Source organism: Pseudochaenichthys georgianus, chromosome 12 (genome assembly GCF_902827115.2).
Source record: "Pseudochaenichthys georgianus chromosome 12, fPseGeo1.2, whole genome shotgun sequence".
NCBI classification, from domain to species: Eukaryota; Metazoa; Chordata; class Actinopteri; order Perciformes; family Channichthyidae; genus Pseudochaenichthys; species Pseudochaenichthys georgianus.
In genome coordinates this window covers 4,264,342-4,283,861 of record NC_047514.1, presented here as the reverse complement: position 1 = coordinate 4,283,861, position 19,520 = coordinate 4,264,342, and the positions used below count along the sequence as shown (strand labels likewise).

Here is a 19,520-nt window from a genome sequence, read left to right as displayed (position 1 = left end):
TTTATTTAGCGTGTGTACATTACATTCTTATTCATATTTATTTCAACTGATCCATGGACATAGAGAAAGAGGATCCTTTGTTTTTCTGCCGCACAGTGGGAAGTGATGCGGTTTATAAAAGATTAAGGCTTTCTTTAATTAAGGATATTTGATATTCTTAGGTTTCTACTTTCAGTCCTCAAGACGTCCTACATTAAAAGAACTGACAGTGATCACCTTGCTGCCTGTATTTAGACATTTGTAAAGTAAGAACGCTGACAACATAGCCCAGTTGGCAATTCACATAATTGAAACAATCCAAAGAGGTCAGGTCCATATTATATTTAATCTTATCCGGTTGGATAAGGTTCTGTTGAACAACACACTTTTAATGTTATCTGCCCATTAAATGGTCGTCATTGGTTGTTATCACTAACATTTGAATGCTTCTGATGCAGCAATCTACAACTACTTGCACATTGTTAAACGTTCACAGCATTAGACATGTGCAAATTTACTTTAAATATTCAAAGTAAAAGAAAAGGGTTTGGATTCAAACATGGTTTTTTTTGTATCTTAGTTAACGGGTTGGTAAGTTTGAGAAACCGGCTCGAGATACACTTGTTGTTATATTCCATGGAATGCTCTTAACATCCCGATAGCAATGAATATCTGAAGTGCTTTGACAACAAATCCATAAAAAAACGTCATCTGTGGAAGCCGTAGCGCTGTAAAAAGCACGACCAATCATCTGAGCCGGCCCGGCTAAAGTAACTGGATGGCCTACCTGCCTGTCAGCCTTCCATCTGGGCACAAACTTATCTCGTGCCCTCATTGGTCATGTGCGTTTTCGTGTGTGTTGGAGGAGGGGCTCTGTAAGGAAGTGGCAGATTTTTTCCGGTTGTGTATTTTCAAATTCTAGCGCACTCGAGCTGGTTTCTCCAAAATTACCTACCCCACCTTTAAGTAAGGTATTTTTACTACTTTACTTATGTGTTGCATGTTTTTAATAATGTTGTTTCTGTATTTTCACTTTACCCAGTAAGATATTTGAAAGTTTTGCAGAAGCATGCTCTCCAGTAATATTTTCGAAGGGCATTTGTGCTGCTGGCTCTTTAGAGATAGCGGTGAAAGACCTTGAGTGTACTTCTTGAAGGACAAACATCCAGCTTGAGAGGAGGGGGGAAAGGCCACTTTCTTTCCCATTTACACTTTACACTGGTATTAGCAGCGCTCTCCAGAGATTAGCTGGGAGTCACACAACACGCAGCTCACCTGCCCCTCTCGGGACTTTCAGTCTCGGTGCACAACAGCACAAACTTCTCCTATCCAATATTCTATCTTTGGAACAGAGGCGCACAGGTCGGGGATGGTGGGAATTGGAATAGAAAGGTGTTGAGATGAAGAAATAACAGTTATCATCCTGGGTTACTTTATGTGCCGGTGCGTTGGCTTATCTATTTTTTGCCTCGCCTATAGAATCAGTATTTCTGCCCTGCAGCGGTCCATAGCCAATCACAAATGTGACACGCTGGCAGGTGTTGTGATGTCTTCTAAACTAGATTTACTCATAGCCATCAGAGGATGATTTCTTTATGTAGTGTTAACATCAATTTAAAAGTCCATTTGACCAATACTGTGTTCTATGATGAAGTCACATTCACAGTTTATCATGCTTTTGTTGCCAAGGTTTACGAGAGGAGTCTTTAATAAGCCTATCAGATGTAGACATGAGAGAGGGATGAGAGTAGAGGATGAAGAGTTATGCTGATAGCATGACTCTTTGTTGAGACGGTAATGAATAAGAACCGCCATCTCTGTAATTCCCTGTAGTATATTTAAGCAATAGCTCACGACAGGCCGTGGTATATGCTCATTATATCACAGCTAAGGGGCGTGGTTCGGCCCGACGCGAAGCGGAGGGTCGACAACCCCCTGCAGGCAGTTTGCTTTTCAGCCCAACGGTATACTGTTTTTCTCAGACGCGGAGAGATACTGACTTGTTGTGAAAAGTAACTTACAATTCTACCCGTGGTATACGCTCAGTATATCACGGCTAAGAACCAATCAGATTGCTTGATTGACGTTTTATAATTGTTTTTGAACGCATTCATTCATAACACGAAGCTCAGTTTGTGGTTGCGTAATCAGAACCTTGTCTGGTATACAGAGCAGAGTTGAGTAAACAGGCCCTCAGTGACAAGTTGTGTTGCTTAGCTCGTGCAGCTAATTTGCTTTAGCGTTATACGAGCACATGAACTCTGTGTGGGACTGGGAAAAGGCAAATGAGTTGTATTCCGCGCATTCAAATAATTTGTATAACAGGTTTATTTTAGATTTTCATGACATTTCGAACATGAATTCACTCCCAACTAATGATAATCTTGGGATCACGAATTTCTTGAAAGAAACCTTTCTTTAACATCATCAGGCCAGTATACCAACCGTGTGCTCGAGATATCTCACAATGTGCAGAACAGACTGTTATAAAACGTGCAGAGCACATTGAGATATACATGCAAGCCACTGTTGAACTGTAAAGGACAAACTTGGCCCGGGGCCTGATCGACCCTCAACACCCCCTCTGGAAAAGTGTTAACAGGCTCGTTTAGTCGCCCCACACTGCTGAGTAGACGTTTCGCCCACCGTGGGCCTAATATTTCATCTCCAGATGCTCCTCCAGCGGGCTGCTCAAGAGGTATCACTGATTCCCTGCCCCCACCTGCATTAACTCAGTCTACTTATCCCTTTAGAGTCAATTCTGACTTATTGTAACTTGGTTAATTGTCAGATCACCACACTTGTTGTGTCACACTGAAAGCTAGACAGTGCGAAAAGGTTTTGTTTTGCTAATAAGAAACTGTAAGCTTGCCTTGTTTGTTCCATTTGCTTGGATAAGAGATGGGATGATTACGGTGTTACAGAACATTGAATTAGCAGCAGGAAAACATTAGCACTCAAACTGCAATAATTGCTGTGCAGGCTGACAACGCCCCCTGAATGAATGAGTCGAAAGAAGAAATACATGAGAAGATCATTTACACTGGTAGCATCTCAAACAACATATATGTTTGGAGGTTAAAATGTAAGCCAATAACAGTGACTGAGAATCAGAACAATGCTTATCCTTGCCTTGGTGAAACAAACACACTTACAGTACACGTCCATGTTGCTGAAACAACCAAAGAAGCCAGAAATCACTACGCTTAATATTCACACACCCCACACACCACCAGGGTCAGTCATGCGGCCCCTGAAGGGAGGATAACAAGTGTTCTTTAGAGAGCTACAAGCTGGTCATCATATTAAAAGACTTCAGTGCCAGGATCAATGGCTTAAGAGCATAACAAGAAAGAGGAGCGGTGGGATCTGTGCACCGATAAAGACACACACACACACGGAGAGACACACCATACACACACCTGCTTTTAACCCTCGTCATGTCCTGCCGATTACTATGCACCTTGTGCCCTCTGGGGTCAAAAATGACCCCAGGACAACAGGAGGGCTAAAAGAGGAAATCATTGCAATACGACACCAGAAGGCCAACTGTCTTTTGTGTGGTACACGGTGTAGTTGATAGTTAGCCAGTAGAAGTGGGCTATTGCTTAACCTGTTGAAGCTCCAACACATAACTTAAACCAAAAAGGGAGCTTCAGAGGTGTTGATTGACGTGTTCTTGATATTTGAAAATAACTTGGCTAGCTGATGTTACCTGCTTCCAGTCTTTTTGCTAAGCTAAGCTAACAATTTCAACTATAATTCCGTAAATGTAAAGGTCCCATGGCATGCTTTTCTGGTTAGTACCCGTCCCCTTGTGTGTTATGAAGGTTTGTATGCATGTAAACGGTCTGCAGAGTCGCAAACCCTCAAAGTACACCCTGTAGCAAGTAAAACTCTCACACAGAAAAGACCTTATGCTGCCCCAGAACGCCTCGCTGGACATTTCTCTTTTTCCATTTTCTTCTTCTTGGGTTTTGTGACGTAACGGCTGAGTGAGTGAGTGAGTGAGTGAGTGAGTGAGTGAGTGAGTGAGTGAGTGAGTGAGTGAGTGAGTGTGTGTGTGTGTGTGTGTGTGTGTGTGTGTGACTTCCTCACACACACACACTCACCCAGCCTTGTCTTTTCTCAGCTGCAGCTCCGCGGAGACAGCGAGACACAGCGAAACCCAGCCTGAACTCAGTCTGAGCACACACACAAACTCACAGCCAGGCTACGAGTGTGTGTGTGTGTGTGTGTGTGTGTGTGTGTGTGTGTGTGTGTGTGTGTGTGTGTGTGTGTGTGTGCGCGCTCAGGCTGAGTTTAGCTGTGTCTCGCTGTCTCGCAGACCCCACGCAGCAACCAGGAAATGACACCAGTAATCCAGCTCACACTGTCCACAGCAGCAGCGAGCCCGCAACGTCCCGCCAACACGGCACCCAGACCCCACGCAGCATTCTCATCTGTTTGTCATCACTGGGGTCATTTTCTGGTTGCTAACAAACGCCATGGTAACACATAATCACTGATGTTCCGCTGTAGAGGTGGTGGACTCATCAGAACAGAGTGGGCGAGCTGACCAATCAGAGCACAGTGGGCTCACAGGGAGGGGGGGGGGGGGGGGGGCAGGAGCTCCAACAAGCCGTTTAGGACAGAGAGTGAATACACATACTATACAGAGATGCTGAATGAGAAACCAATGTGAGTTTGGAACATTGAACAATGTAAATCTATTCCATTCAACAATGGAATTATGATCAGTAGAAATGGCCATGTCATGGGACCTCTTAAAAGTAAGCAAATAAACCAACATTTCCCAAAATACTGTACTTTCCCTTTAAGGGGGAGTGTACAGTATGACCAGAATAAAGGCAAGTGCACAATTTGAGTAGCTCCAATGTGATTAATTCAGGGATATGATATAAATAAGCCAAGGTTTATAAAAAACAAACCCGATGGAGATGAATATACACACAGATACCACGATGACCAAAGACTACATACACAGGAACACTTACTGTACAAACGGGACATACACACATTGTCAAGCGGTGAACTCAGAGGCACAACTCAAATGCACAACTCGGACTCGGGTGGTATTCAAAAATAAAGACTTAACTACTGGAATGAACACAGTAACAAAAACAAGAACCAAAACAAATCGCTCTTCCGAGGAAAAACTAAATGCAATAATCGTGATCATGAGAAAACAGGACCCGACCATGGAGCAGGCTTGAACGCGGTCATGAATAAGAAACGAACTGGCACTGGACAGGTGGGGACTAACACAATATATACGCAAGGTGAGGGGAACAGGTGGAAACAATCAGGGCGGGGGAACCAATCACGAAAACAGGAGACACATGGGGGCGGGGCATGGAGTTCTGAAACGAGAGGAGGAATACTTTTCACAATAAGACAGAGGGCACGGAACAAAGGGACAACTAATATAAAGAATAGACTTTCATGATAAGTTTCCGAGACATACACACATGGGCGGTACAGCACGTTCTCTGCGGAGTGGAACTGAGTTACTTAGTAAATCCACTTTACTGTAAAAAGGTTGTATAAAGCCGCGGGAATTGCAACACAGAAATATAAGAACAATGCACACTGAGGCTCAAATGTAACGCCGTCAGTGTGAGTGAAGTACAGGCGGTTATGTATTCTGTTTATTGTGGCAGCTATTCCGTCAGCACTCTGATCCAAGCCTCTTATCTCCCTCAACCTCTCTGGTTACTCCACAGCGAGAGAGCTTACACGGGGGCCGGGGGGGATGACGAACCGAGCACCTCTCCACTGAGGCGAGACGGAGAGAAGACAAGGTGGGGAGGAAGAGGAGGCGAGCGCTTCAGCAGCACCCTCCTTGTGGAGCTAATGAGAAGGAGGGGAAGGAAAACCAGAGGGGGAATTCTGTGTCTTACCCGCACAGTGCAAACACAACTCCCCACGCCCCCCGCTTTGCTCCAAGGCAGCGAGGAGGAGAAGCTCTCTGTGCCGTGGTTCGCTCTATTACGCAGATGTTGGGAGCAAGAGGGAACAGCGCAAAAAGCCACTTTCAAGCCTTTTAAGGAGCTCAGTAGGATGCAAGGGGAGCCGATCCGCCCATTACACCGGCAACATGAGCAAGTGGGGCCCACTTTGTGGAGCAGCTGCTGCCCTCGCAGGTGAACTCGCAGGCGAGAGTGAGATGCAGCTTGATAATACAATATTCACAATGTTTCAGTATCATTTGGATTTGTTCCCGGGAGGTCAACACCGTCAACGATGCCAATAAAACGGCAAGAGATGGCAGAAATCAAAGAGTCGAAGCCTGCCTGTTGACAGCAATGTAGTCTGGTGCTCTGGGATTTTCACTTTAGAATAACTCTGTTAACTCTAACATGGCAGGAGGTTCACAGTTCAAGAGTTAGTAGATACTATTAAATATCATACCGAGAAAAGTCTTCTTTTGGCAAAGGTCTACAAAACCTTCTTAGGAGCAATACATTGTGATTCTGAGCCACGAAAAGGATCTTCTTTCTCAACACTCGAGCAACATTTGCCAAAGCACATGTCTGATATACTTGGATGTCAAATATCTCACGCCATAATGCTGTCCTGCTACTGATTGGCAACACTGCCCACAATGACGCGATACAACCAGAAATGTTAAAAGGACATCTACAAATACAAACCAGGGTATATGTTGTCATGGGTCCCATTCTTTTAAGAGTTACAGAATAAGTCCAGCCAATTTCAGAATGAGAACAACTGAAAATTGTACTTAGATGTGGAAAACCAATATCTAAAACCGTGCACGTATCATTACAGCATTCTGTTTGAAAAAATATGCACATAGTATCTGAGCAGGACCAATGGTCACAAAAGAAAGTACAATAAATATGCACTTAACACAGCTTACGTTTAAAGTTCAACCATTTCTATTTAAGGTTGTATTTACCTTGAGATATATTCTCTTTGCTTCCTGCACTTGAAGATGCTGGTTAATGCAGGATAGCTTCTCCAGTAATCACTGCAAAGAATATTAAAGACATGAAAGTAGCCTGTGTATAGGTCTTTGTCCCAGCTGTCAGTCACGTAAACATCCTGCAGGCTGACCTGTCACTCCAGCTTCTTTGAGAAGAGACATGTTCAACATGATAACCGCTGACATTCTCCTCCGTGCCGCTGACGGCAGGCCTGAACATCCAAAGGTCTCTGTTATTTACCATGAGCTGTGTGAAGCGCTAAGCAAGCATCCAGGCTGAAAGCTGACCCTCTCCCTGCTGGAGGATAGAGAAAATGGACGTTTACAGCTTGGCTTTGAATGTGTTCGACCCCTAACACTGATATTTAAACATGTGATGTTTAAATCAGTGTTGTATTTAGGTTTCCCTCATCATTGCATTACTGCTCAAAGTATTTTCTTTCAGCAGATTAACGCCGAGCTGTCTGTTCTCAGTGCTAAATCTGAGACATGTTTCCTATCCAAATACCAACGGCTGTCTTTGCACTGCTTCGTCTGAAATCCCATCCCACCCGTTTGCACCTCTCCTCCCACCCGTGCACCGTGTACTCTGCGCTGGGCAAGAAAAGGTCCGAAAAAACATCAAATTGTCGGAGCACTGCTTGCATCACGAAGACAAAAAGGCCCCACAAGCAGCGCTGAGGCATTGCGATGCTTCGAGCTAAAGGCTAGCTTTAACATGAAGACAATGGGTATGTTATCATATTGATGTTCAGCACGTACTGTGTAATGTGTGCCATGTTAACCGTCATAGTTCAAGTCTTTGGGGGGACCATGAGTGCTCCAGCTACATTTCATAGTAATCCAGTTACAGTAATGGGAAGAAGTACTATAGATTATCTGATTTCAGTCTATTTTATAAATGTGTTAAACAATACACGCAAACTGAAAATGACACATGTTTTACATTAAACAAATCAAGAATTTAGTAATTAATTAGGTTAGTTATATTAATCTATAGTGAGAACAACCATTATTTGCTGCTCTAGATTCACATGTCCTTTTCATTGGGCATATTTGATCTCACCTTCTCTTTTTTTCTCTGCCTGTCAAACTGCAGTTGGATTACCTGACGTTTGACTGATGTTTGCCAGGAGACAACACGCTGTTTGTAATTAGCTCAGGACTGAATCATGTGTGAAGAGGGAAAGCTGCCAGTCTGCCAGTCTGCCACATCAGCCGCGGTGTATTGTGCATTTCCTCCGCTACAGGATATGACAAGCATCACTGTCGGCCACGCTCCACTGGAACCTCGAGAGCCCAGCCAACAGAGACGCAAAGTGTGTGTGGAGTTACTGAAGTTTTGGTGTGTGTGAACCTTACTTACACGTGTGTGTGCTGCAATTAGTCGGGCACATCTGTGAAAAACGTGTCTCTGAGTCCGTGCCAACCTTCCACTCAGATAAATTAAATCACGTTATTCTTTGTAAGCTGCTACATTACACCTCTACTAGGGGCTGTGTGTCACCACTGGAGCAGATGATGCAACACGTGACCGTCTCGCCAAGAACCTGCCAAATATATGTCATCATGATAACTGTTTGAGCGGCTGCATGTGAAGCCATCTAGCTAGCAGCCATTTCAGTCAGCAGACATAAATAGGCAGGATGGCAGAGGGACTGGATTTGTCACCTCGCTTACTGCACTCATGCATATTCATGCACTGGGGGCTTGCCGGGCAGAGCTGTGATTAGTCCGATTGTCATGTCCAAACGCTAAGCTACAACATCCACTTCAAAATATAGGTGAGAATGGACAAAAGCCTCATGGAATGATGTGTGGAATTCCTATTGATTGTGGTCATCACGTTTACCTTTTAATACCAAGGCAAGGCGATTTGATTTATCGAGCACCTTTCAGCACGCGACAATTCAAAGTGCTTTACAAAATAACGACAAAAGACATTTAGGAATAAATACAGCATAAACACATTATTAAATGGCATTATAAAACAACAAAGATAATGAAATAAATAAACACAGCAGGTACAGAATACATGAATAAAATGCATACTGCAGTGTGAGTATGAACAGCTCAATTAAAAGCAGCGGCAAATAGATTAGTCTGGATTTGAAAATAGGAAGTGTTTCAGCGGACGTGCACGATTCGGGTAAAGAGCCTTTAACTTGTAAAGGCAGACTAGCTCACTTGATATAATACATGTGCTTCATATTAATAGCATACTTTTTATTATTTTAGAAGTCATAGTTTTCTTTATTTCTTTTTTTTTTTTAATCAGATTTTTTAAACAACTTATATAACGTTTGGAAGAAAGCAATAAAGCAAAGTAAAACAAAATGTACTGCGTTTTTTTTTGGTTGGACTACAATATTTTCTTTCTCCTAAACTATATTTACCTTTACTGTGGAACATATTGTACATATCTTTAATGTCTGAAGAAGGCAAGTTTAACTTTTACTCCGCAGGTAAAGTACACAAGTAGCTATTGCACGGGCAGAAACTGAATCGACAGTGATATGATCATTGATTTTGTCAATAATAATAATAATGATTCTATGTTTCTCCTATTCGTCGTTTTTATATGCAAAATATTAAAGTAGCCATTTATAACATGTACCTTGAGCTCTGTGATAGTGTTGGACATGGCACTACTCCCTAACCTATAGAATAAACGACCAAAGGGGTAATCTAATCAATGATGACAGTTGAGTGGATAACGAAAAACAATAGCTGGTTGCAGCTCTACTAGATTTTGTATTCCTGACCACATCCCTGTGTGAGCGTGAGCGGGAAGAGAAGGAGCTCAGGGCTGTTTACAGACCGAGTGGAGCTGGCGTCAGTCTGCTGTGATGAGGACGACATGGCATCAGCAGCACAGAGTCCACTCACTGAAGGCTTCGCTAACCGGCTAGAAGACGTGACGCAGAACAGCCTGAACACACCTCACAGCTGTCGGGTCACTGGCCACATCGAAAGGGATCAATAACATCAGTCAGTGATCAACCTGAAATACCTCTGGGAACGTCCATGTGGATTCAAAGTCATTTTAAGAAAGGCAGGAGAGGAGGGAGTTGATAAATGATCAAGTCTGACAAATTGTAGGTGGAGGAGCATTGTGTGTCCATCCTTTATCACTACTGCACACCCAGCTATCAGGATGAGTTAAGAAAAAGGACACAAACCCTCTTGCCCCAACTTTGAGCTCAGCTGGTCAGAAACCCAGACAAAAATGTATAATAATTAAAATGTGTTTGTTGCTGTGTATCCAGACCTCAGCAACTAGGTTGGTAATGCAATGGTAAATATGGGGCATCTCTAGACGACCACTCAAACACACACCAGCATTCAACAATTCACACATTGAGGCGGAGACAGTGCCAGCTTTCTCATCAGCAGAAACACTCAAATAAAATAACATTTATGACAAAGACATCCGCAGATGTGGGCCCAAAGACACTTCAACATGTTGACTGAAGAGGCTGGAGATCAAAACACTGACCAATCATCCTGAGCCACAGTCGACCTGACAGCCAATGTTATTATCAACAGTATCAATTAACAAAGCATATTGGTTGTGATACTAAAACGTTGATGTAAGCAGTTCTTTTGTAACCTGTGAAATAACACGGGTGTTTGCAAAATGAATCTGCTAATGCTTAAATTGGCTAATTAGTACAAATATAAAGTGCAGCTGATAGTAATGGGGATGTCATTTGCTGTTTCAGTCCTTAACAAATTGAAAATGCAATATTTAATTTGGATAGAATGTTTTTACAACTCACTCGGAGGAGAACAAAAATGCCTGTATCAAATGGCATGACAATATATCCAACCACAGATATTGACAACAGCATGTTGTGTTAATCAATCCAACAGATGTTAACACACTTGATAGTATTGGATACATCTTTAACCTGCTGGTAGCCCCAGAGGAAAAGTCAGAGGACCACCAAAGTGATTAGGATAAATGAGGACAGTGAACGCCTATACAAAGTATCGTGGAGATCCATCCAGTCGCTGCTGAGATGTATCAGTCAGGCCATTGGACGATCTGTTGGGCATCCATAGAGCCATGCATTCTGCTACATAGGAAACATTTACAGAAACAGATTCAAAATGGGGTGCGTGATAACATGAGCTTTGATTAGCGGATGTTATTCTGAAATCAGACGACAAAATGCTTTTAAACCCCAACTCACCTCTTAGCTGCCGTTATGTACAGCAAAGACATTGACGCGCTCACTAAGGCCCGGCTGTCAGACCAGTGGGCGGGCAGACAGCCGGCAGACCTTCAAAGGGAGCGTTTATTTATCCTGCCGGGCGGGGGCATAAGCTAAAGTGACCCGACCTCTGTAGTCTCCGCGACTATACTTTGAGGCCGCCTATTGCGGTCGCCCCGCCGCCAGAGAGGCACATGAAAGGAAATCACAACTTTGAAGTCGACACACAAGCGCCCCGACCACTTACAGTCCCGAGACCCGTGAATCAAACATTCAGATAAATAAAAACAACTGCCCTGTTCTTTGTTACGCTGGAGATGACAGCGGGATTATTGTTCTCAGTGAGTTCACCCGGCAGCCTTAGCTTGCCGTTGCCATAGAGTTTTCACGGCGAGTGAAAGGCCATCGGAGGCTTTGGTCAATAACAGCAATAAAAGGCCAAGAGCCAGGGGGGGGGGTTAAATGTAGAGCCATTGAGCTGTCACTGACACACAGTAAAGCATATACAGTACATGACAATTTGGGGACATATTACATGACTTGAAATGTATGTAAACCGAAATTAAATTAAATGTATTTGTATTGAGCTCAATGTAAATGTTTCTATCCGATACGAGCAATCTTTGGCTTCTTCGAGATATCCTTTGTGAAAAATGTCTAAATGTTTTAATTTGTAAAAGCGTGAGTGCCTAAATGGCCCTGCTCCAGGTGGAACGTCTCAATGGATAATAAAGTAAAAGGAGTTGCAGCCAGGCAAGTAATACAAGTACGAGGGGCTTTGGACAGTCCTCTTTTTTGTACCTCACAATGTGATTTAAAAAGGGGGGTGAATTACAAAAAGGTTCACATTAATCAGTTTTGAATTGATCCATTTGTCCGGACATTTACATCTCACACATCTGCCTACACAGTGACATACAACACACAGAGCATGAATATACACAGTATGTTTTACATTGAATTTTAAATAAAGATGTACCCTGTGAGATCAGATATGTATGTTTGAAATATATACTTTCAGACCCACCGATACGCTGCAGCTGCCACCCTATAGGTCAGGAACACTCATTTGCTCTATATACTACGTCCCTGGCTCACGAGTACTTTGTTGCGTATGGAATTGATTACTTGAATTTGACACAAGTTATAACGCATCACTCTTTGTATGTAAGAGGACGAGCCGTGTGTGAGAACCCAGCAGATTCTTTCTCAGACACAGAGTTTCTCAGGAGCCACAGAAGATATTTCAAACGGCCAATCAGAACTAATAACTCCTCTTGGCCATGGTAGAAAGTATTATAAATCACTTTCTTGGCTTGGCGGCTGATGGCAACATTTCAAGAACGTAAGAAACCACTTTACTTCCTGGCTAAAAGGAAGAATATGTGACCTAAACGGCCTCTCCTAGTATCTGGAGGAAACCAGACTAAATGGACTCCTATTAAGTTTAGCCTTTGAAATTAGAACAAAAGTGAGTCATGTGATCTTTTCACTCTTGGACTTTTTATAAAATGTTCAGCCACTGAGTCATGATCACCCAGTTTCTGCGAGCACGATGCTTCATACTGGCAAATGTTCTATATGCTCCAGAAAAGAAAATGAGAGCAGAGCAGGCTACTCACGCAGTCTCTTTATGTCAGACGGCGTCATGCTCAGCGTGTGATTGGACGTGCCTGGCTCCTCATCACGACGCTCGGTTCCTGGGCTGGCCGGCTCGGTGTTCTATTGATTAGGCCTGTGACAGATTGATTCTCTTATTAGGGGCTCCTAATGCCTGATCAGGACAAATTGAAGGTCTGCCACTGCCTCCAGCTACACTATCATTTGGATCCTTTCATTAGGATCGGATGGCTGTATCCACATAATTATCCTAAGCACTAACAGGCGGAGAATTAGCACTGATTCTTGGATATTTGAAAAAAAGGATATATATATGTCCATAAAGATTAACGTAGCTTCATATTTTAAATATCAAGTAAAGCAGTCATAGCAGATCCACGACCACATATTCACAGTGTATCTTAAATTAGATTTCTGACCAGTTAGATCAAATAAAAACCCTCAACTATCACTTTTGACTATATTTTTGTATCTATTATTCATGCATTGATTGATAACTGCATTAGTGTTAACGTTCCTAAGGGTTTCTCGCTCACCATTTATTATTCTGTTACTACTCCGAATATCTTTACCGAGTTATGAGCTCTTCTTATATACCAACTTAAGTGTGCTGAGTAATTCTGGCCTGCAGGCGGCTCCTCCCCGGTGTGGAGTACACAGGACAAAGCTGGAGCAGATTTGAACACCCAGGTGCGCAGTAAAGTCCTTCTAATCCTCTTAAGTTCACTTAGGGAGGCCGCACATCTGAGCACATGCTTCAGATGTCTTTTCCTCCTTTTATCACTCTGCCATCGGGACGGTATCTCCAAGGATCAGATTGTTCTCATACTGCGACCCAGTGGTGATCTGATTGATCTCGTATTGATGTGTGCCCGACGCCAGACACCTCCCCCCCCCCCCCCACAATCCCCCAGGAGCATGTTGAGCACAAAGCAAACACAGCGTCACTCACATACACACAGAAACACCCGATCAGGCAGAGGCACATTGTCTACCATGGTCGCTAGGCAACCAAACGGAGACACACACACACACACACACAACATAATGGTTAATTTGTATCCAGCTGTGTCAGCAACGGGTAGTAAAAACTGAAGAGCTATTTCTCCTGCTTTAGCTTCTCAAGAGATTTTTAGACACATGACACCCAGTAAATATTAACATCATCCTTTCAATTCAATATCCAATCATCTAATTGGCTACCGATGATTTAAATGACTTCCTATGCATGACAACATAATGATGACGCCTCTTATTTTTAACCTTGAAATGTGACGCAGAAGGCTGAGAACCGCTGCTGTTAGGCTATTGATCTCCAAGGTGTCGGCACTGAAAGCAGCTGAAGCCTCTTTCCACATGAAGATGGTGGAATTCAAAATAAAATAAAAACGAAAAAGTACACAGGGGTGGTTTGAAATAGCAAATGTCTACACATGTACATATGCATACATATCAAAATACATTAGGGGTGTAACGGTACATGTACCCGTACCGAAATTATTAAAAAAACATGAAAATACAATGACAAGCAAGTCATTATGTCAAACTGGCTGCTTAGGTGCTAGTACAGTACAGTTCAAATACAGATTATTTCAGTTCATCGAAAAGCTGCACCTTAATGTTTATTTTATTATATTTTGTATTTATTTGAGTGAATATTCATAGTTTAATAATAATTAAAAACCCAAAACTAATAGTTTATGTTTTGTGAGTACTAGTGCAGTTCAGTTCAAATACAGATTATTTCAGTTCATCGAAATGCTGCACCTTAATGTTTAATTTATTATTTTTTGTATTTATTTGAGTGATTATTCACAGTTTAATAATAATTAAAAAAAAATATGTTATGTTTTGTGATAATTTTTTATGCTGTACCGAAAACATACCGAACCGAACCGTGACCTAAAAACCGAGGTACGTACCGAACCGAAATGTTTGTGAACCGTTACACCCCTAACATACATATATACATTCAATACACATACACACATACACGTGAGCATACATACACATCTATACATATACATTCAATCGGTGTATAGAAACACAGTCAAACAAGGGAAATTGGGGGGAAATTGTTTCTCTGCATTTGACCCATCCTAGTGTTAGGAGCAGTGGGCTACCATTATGTACGGCGCCCGGGGAGCAGTGTAGGGAACGGTGCCTTGCTCAAGGACACCTCGGTAGCACTTGGTCTTGCCGGGACTTGAACTGGTGACCTTCCAGTTGCCAAGCCAAGTCCCTATGGATTTCGCCTCCACCGCCGTAATTTGGTTTGCTATTTCATTTGTTACTTTCGGGTCTCGAAAAATATATGATTTGAAAAACTGTACTTGTATTATATAATATGACCCCAAATAAATAAAGAATTAAAAAAAAGATGGTGGAATTCAAGTGTTTTGCTCAAAGCAATGTGCCATGAAGATGTGCCTGTGATCTCCAGATTTAATTTGACAGAAAGCCTTCTTTCATCTTCCTCACACAATTCTACCACTGTGTGTAGTAGGTATTGCAGGGGAACATTAAGTCCAGTCACAGCTCCAAACACACATCTTCCCACTTATGCTCTGTGTGAAAGCAAAAGAAAAGAGCATCTCAGAACCGTTATTGTGCTGGCAGGAGCTTGAAACAGGAGAAGAAATGTACTTTTGAGCTCCAGCTTTCTGTGTGTTGGCTTAAAATGCAAGATGTATTTACAAAAGGAATCCAAAGAAAATATGACAAGGTAATCAATCTAGCTTTTTCCCTCTCTTCAGTTTTATTTGTCTGCTTTTCTCATCACAAACACTTGGTAATCTTTGTTGCTCTTTCAATACACACTAGGGCTGCTCCATTATGGCAAAAATCATAATCTCGATTATTTGGGTCAATAATTGTAATTGCGATTATTAAATGCGATTATTCATAAACATCCATTTTAAAGTATGTTTTTAACAGTTGATTACCCTGAACTGTAAGTATAATACAACTGAAAAACCAAAAAAAAACATTATTTTAAAAAAAAAATGTAATAATAATAATAAAAAAATAATCGTTTTATTTCGATTACGTTTTTTTCGTAATCGTTGCAAGCCATAATCGTAATCGCGATTAAAATACGATTAATTGAGCAGCTCTAATACACACCTTGATTTATTTGCATATTGACCTTCTGAAACAGGACACTATTTACAGCTCAAATCCAATCTGGTCCCCACAAAGCAATAAGGCAGTACAATACTCATCTACTCAAGGTACCAGAGCATCAAGTGAACCTGGATGAATCAGGCACATTTCTGACTGACTTATTCAGGCTGTGGACGGGGACACAGGGACATGATAAGAGGGACTACTTTTCCATTGTAATCCATCCAAGGTAAACATCTAATGGTTTGTCCAGCAGTGGGACTCAGTAGTGACATCGTCAACATTGATTGAGAGCTTTCCAAGCTTCTGGAAGGTACTTCATAAGGTGGTAGCTGTTGAGGAAGCCACTGATGGTATTGTCACCATGCGTTCAGAGGTGTAGAGGAGCAAGGGTTAAACTACAACGGACGGCTTCCTCAGTGTAAACTATAAAGGGACCAAAGCGTTCTGAATCTATCGAGCAATTCATGCGTCCCAAAACACTCAGCATCATCGGGATGCACCTTCCGATGAAAGAGGTGAGGGTGCCATGGTGACAAACGATCAACATAATCTTAACGCTCTAAATGTGCCAGCTTGTGTGTTTTAAAATACTCCACTCCACAGATTGTTTTGTTAAAGATTATGGTTACCAGTTTTAAATGGCTTCACAGGACAGTGTGATTGTTGTCTCTTTAAACAATAAAATAAGGGCTCTCAGAATAATACAGGAGGTGGAGGAATTAAAAGCTCAGTTGAAAAACATCCTTGAGGCTGACAACCTCCTGATGCCATGGATAGTTGAAAGCAGAGAAGGAGCATCAAACCGCCTCACAGTCATATCTTCAGGGCTGCCTACACTGGACTCCCAGCAGTATTCTCACAGAACGATTGACCTGACTATCGCTCTGTCGTTGACTTTCCAGGACACCTTTCTGATAATAAGAAATACAGGCCATTGCATGTCTCCAAGCTTCTCTGCGAGACATACAGTCTTGTCGAAGCCCTGCTGAGAGGAACTACAAAAGCATATTTTGCAGAACTCTGTGATCAAATGAGTTACAGTGTCAACATATACTTATTGCTGAAAACCATTTATCAAATACAAAACGTAATCGTACTCTCAATTTTCCAAGAGGTGCGTATGGTAGACAAAAGTTTCACATTCTCTTGAAAAAAAGTTATTTTACAAATTATTACGTAAAATGTCTGACCAAAACAGGAAGATTGAAAGCCATACAGTGTGTCCATGCAGTGTAGTCCACTAAGAAGGAGCGATATGCAAAGGCTAAAGCAACAGATGTTCCTTGTGACACTTGTTTCACATATTTTCCTGATTTGTGTTGACGCTAGTAGGCAAACCCTTTTACTGGAAGAGGTTGATTTCACAAACGTCTCTCTCTCTCTCTCTCTCTCTTTCTCTCTCTCTCTCTCTCTCTCTCTCTCTCTCTCTCTCTCTCTCTCTCTCTCTCTCTCTCTCTCTCTCTCTCTCTCTCTCTCTCTCTCTCTCTCGATGCACTCAGACACACACAAAAGCAACCACTCTCTCACTTCGGACCACGAGCGGTCGAGGGACTCACCCTGTGAGGACGACCACGAAGTCCATTACATTCCAGCCGTTGCGGAGGTAGGAGCCTTTGTGAAACGCGAAGCCCAGGGCGATGATCTTAATGGCGGCCTCGAAACAGAATATTCCAATAAAGTAGGGCTCTGTGTCGTCCTACAGAAAGACAGAGAGAGGATGAGAGTTACAGGAAGATATTTTTGTGTGAGGTCAGAGAGGGGTCAATGAAGCGTTAAGCGAATGAGAGGGGGGTAAGGCAAAGAAAGAAAGACGTCTTCTTTCACTTCTTGCAGAAGCATGAACAGAAGTGCAGTCCGCTTCTTTGGATGAAAAGAGAGTAAATACAGTGAAAACAAATATTCACACACACAGTATGATCTTAAGGGCAAATATTTTTAAAACGTATTATTTAACATACATGGAGAATATCATTTGTTGGGGGTAAGGGTTTATTCTTGTTTACCATACCAGAGAAATGAAGTGGCTCCACGCTAAAGGGAGCAGAGGGGCTATTTTACCAGAGGGCTACCCAAGTTGATGGTTACTGAACATTTGGTACAACTAGGAGGTAGAAGGGTACCTGGATGAGAGCAGAGGCCAAGCAGAGGGGTACTATAGGGGGATACAGGAAAATGACCAGGAGTACTAACCAGCTGGGCATCCTGAGGTGCAAACTGCTAGAAAAGGCACTACAGGGGGGCTCCTAGGTTTGATTTTGGAGAAATAAGAGGAGACTCGGCTGTTCAATTGCCCTACCGGTGTGATGTTTGGACAAAAAGGACGGAAGGAGGAACTTAGGAACGACTAGAGCAGGGTTTTTTTCCCAAGGGCCCCCCCAAATGACTCCTGTTGGAAGTTGCACCCCCCCCCCCCCACACACACACGCACACTAGGGGGGGGGGCAACAGCGGAAAGAAAGTTTAAAAGTCTCAAAAATGCTACAACTACTGCCACGAACTGGATGAAATGTGAAGTATTTTGTTGTAGGAGGATGAAAGCGTAAGAGCACTATTGGAGTGACTTTGATGGTTATTAGACTCAGGATTAATTCATTTGGATTCCCGCTGTACAACAATTCACAAAGGGATTAAACTGTTTAAAACACATGCTCAAAGTAAGCCGGATTTTGCCGATGTGTTTATGTGGATTCAAAAGTTGTAAATAATCTACAAAATGGAGGAGACCGATCTGATCGGAGCAACTGTGACAAATAATCCAACTGAAACCGGCATGGACAATGACTGTGTTTTAAAAATGCGCTTATCCAGACAAGCCTGGTTTGGACACTTTACGGGCAGAAGAAACATTTCTATTAAAGAAACAATTATACATTTCTGTCTTGTTATGCCTTTAATACTAACTTGATTTTTTATTCAAATTAATTAATCAATTATTTTTTATATTTTATTGTAATGTAGAGACAAGGCTTTTAGCGACAATCATGTATTGCTTTACAATTATATGTCTAAATATGATATTTGGCCTCAAATCACCTGAGGCCTGGCGCCCCCCCCTGCGATCTTTGGCTCCCCCCCCAAGGGGGGCGCGACCCAGGTTAGGAACCACTGGACTAGAGCATCAGAAGGAACAAACACAGGACTATTTGGGTTACAAGTGGAAGTTTTGGAGCAAACCAAGAGGGTACATACACCAACTAGGGGGTTACATGGAAGTGCCCCAGTGGTTAATCATTGTGAGAAAAATTAAGCAAGGAATTTAGCAGGCAATTGGAGCGACCAAAGGGAACTTGGGGCCTCTTGTTGCAACCATAGGGGTAAAAATTAAGCATTGGGTCAACCAAAAGGGCATGTGTACCGAACAAAACACACTTCAGCAACATCTTGAACAGCCAGAAAGGCATTTGCATTATTCAAAAATAATGCAAATGCAAAAATTAGGCATAATGAAATTTGGAGGTACCTTGAGGGACCGGAAGTGCCCCTCTAGTGTGAAGTCAGGGCAAATCAAAAGCACATTATCCCAATAGTACAACGATATTCCAGTTTGAAAGAGCTCGTTGGCAGTGAGAGATTATGCACAACACACATGACTGGACATGATTGATTGGGGCACTCTGCGTCAT

General features: G+C 42.4%; 1 protein-coding gene across 1 annotated transcript in view; it reads right to left on the bottom strand.

Annotated features, from left to right (window-relative positions):
* cacna1bb (calcium channel, voltage-dependent, N type, alpha 1B subunit, b) overlaps positions 1 to 19,520 on the bottom strand; it is a 210,901-nt gene that overhangs the window by 189,818 nt on the left and 1,563 nt on the right. The window contains exon 2 of the mRNA XM_071204950.1: positions 17,454 to 17,593. Coding sequence (XP_071061051.1) covers positions 17,454 to 17,593 — 140 coding nt within the window. The remainder of the gene's footprint in view (positions 1 to 17,453; positions 17,594 to 19,520) is intronic.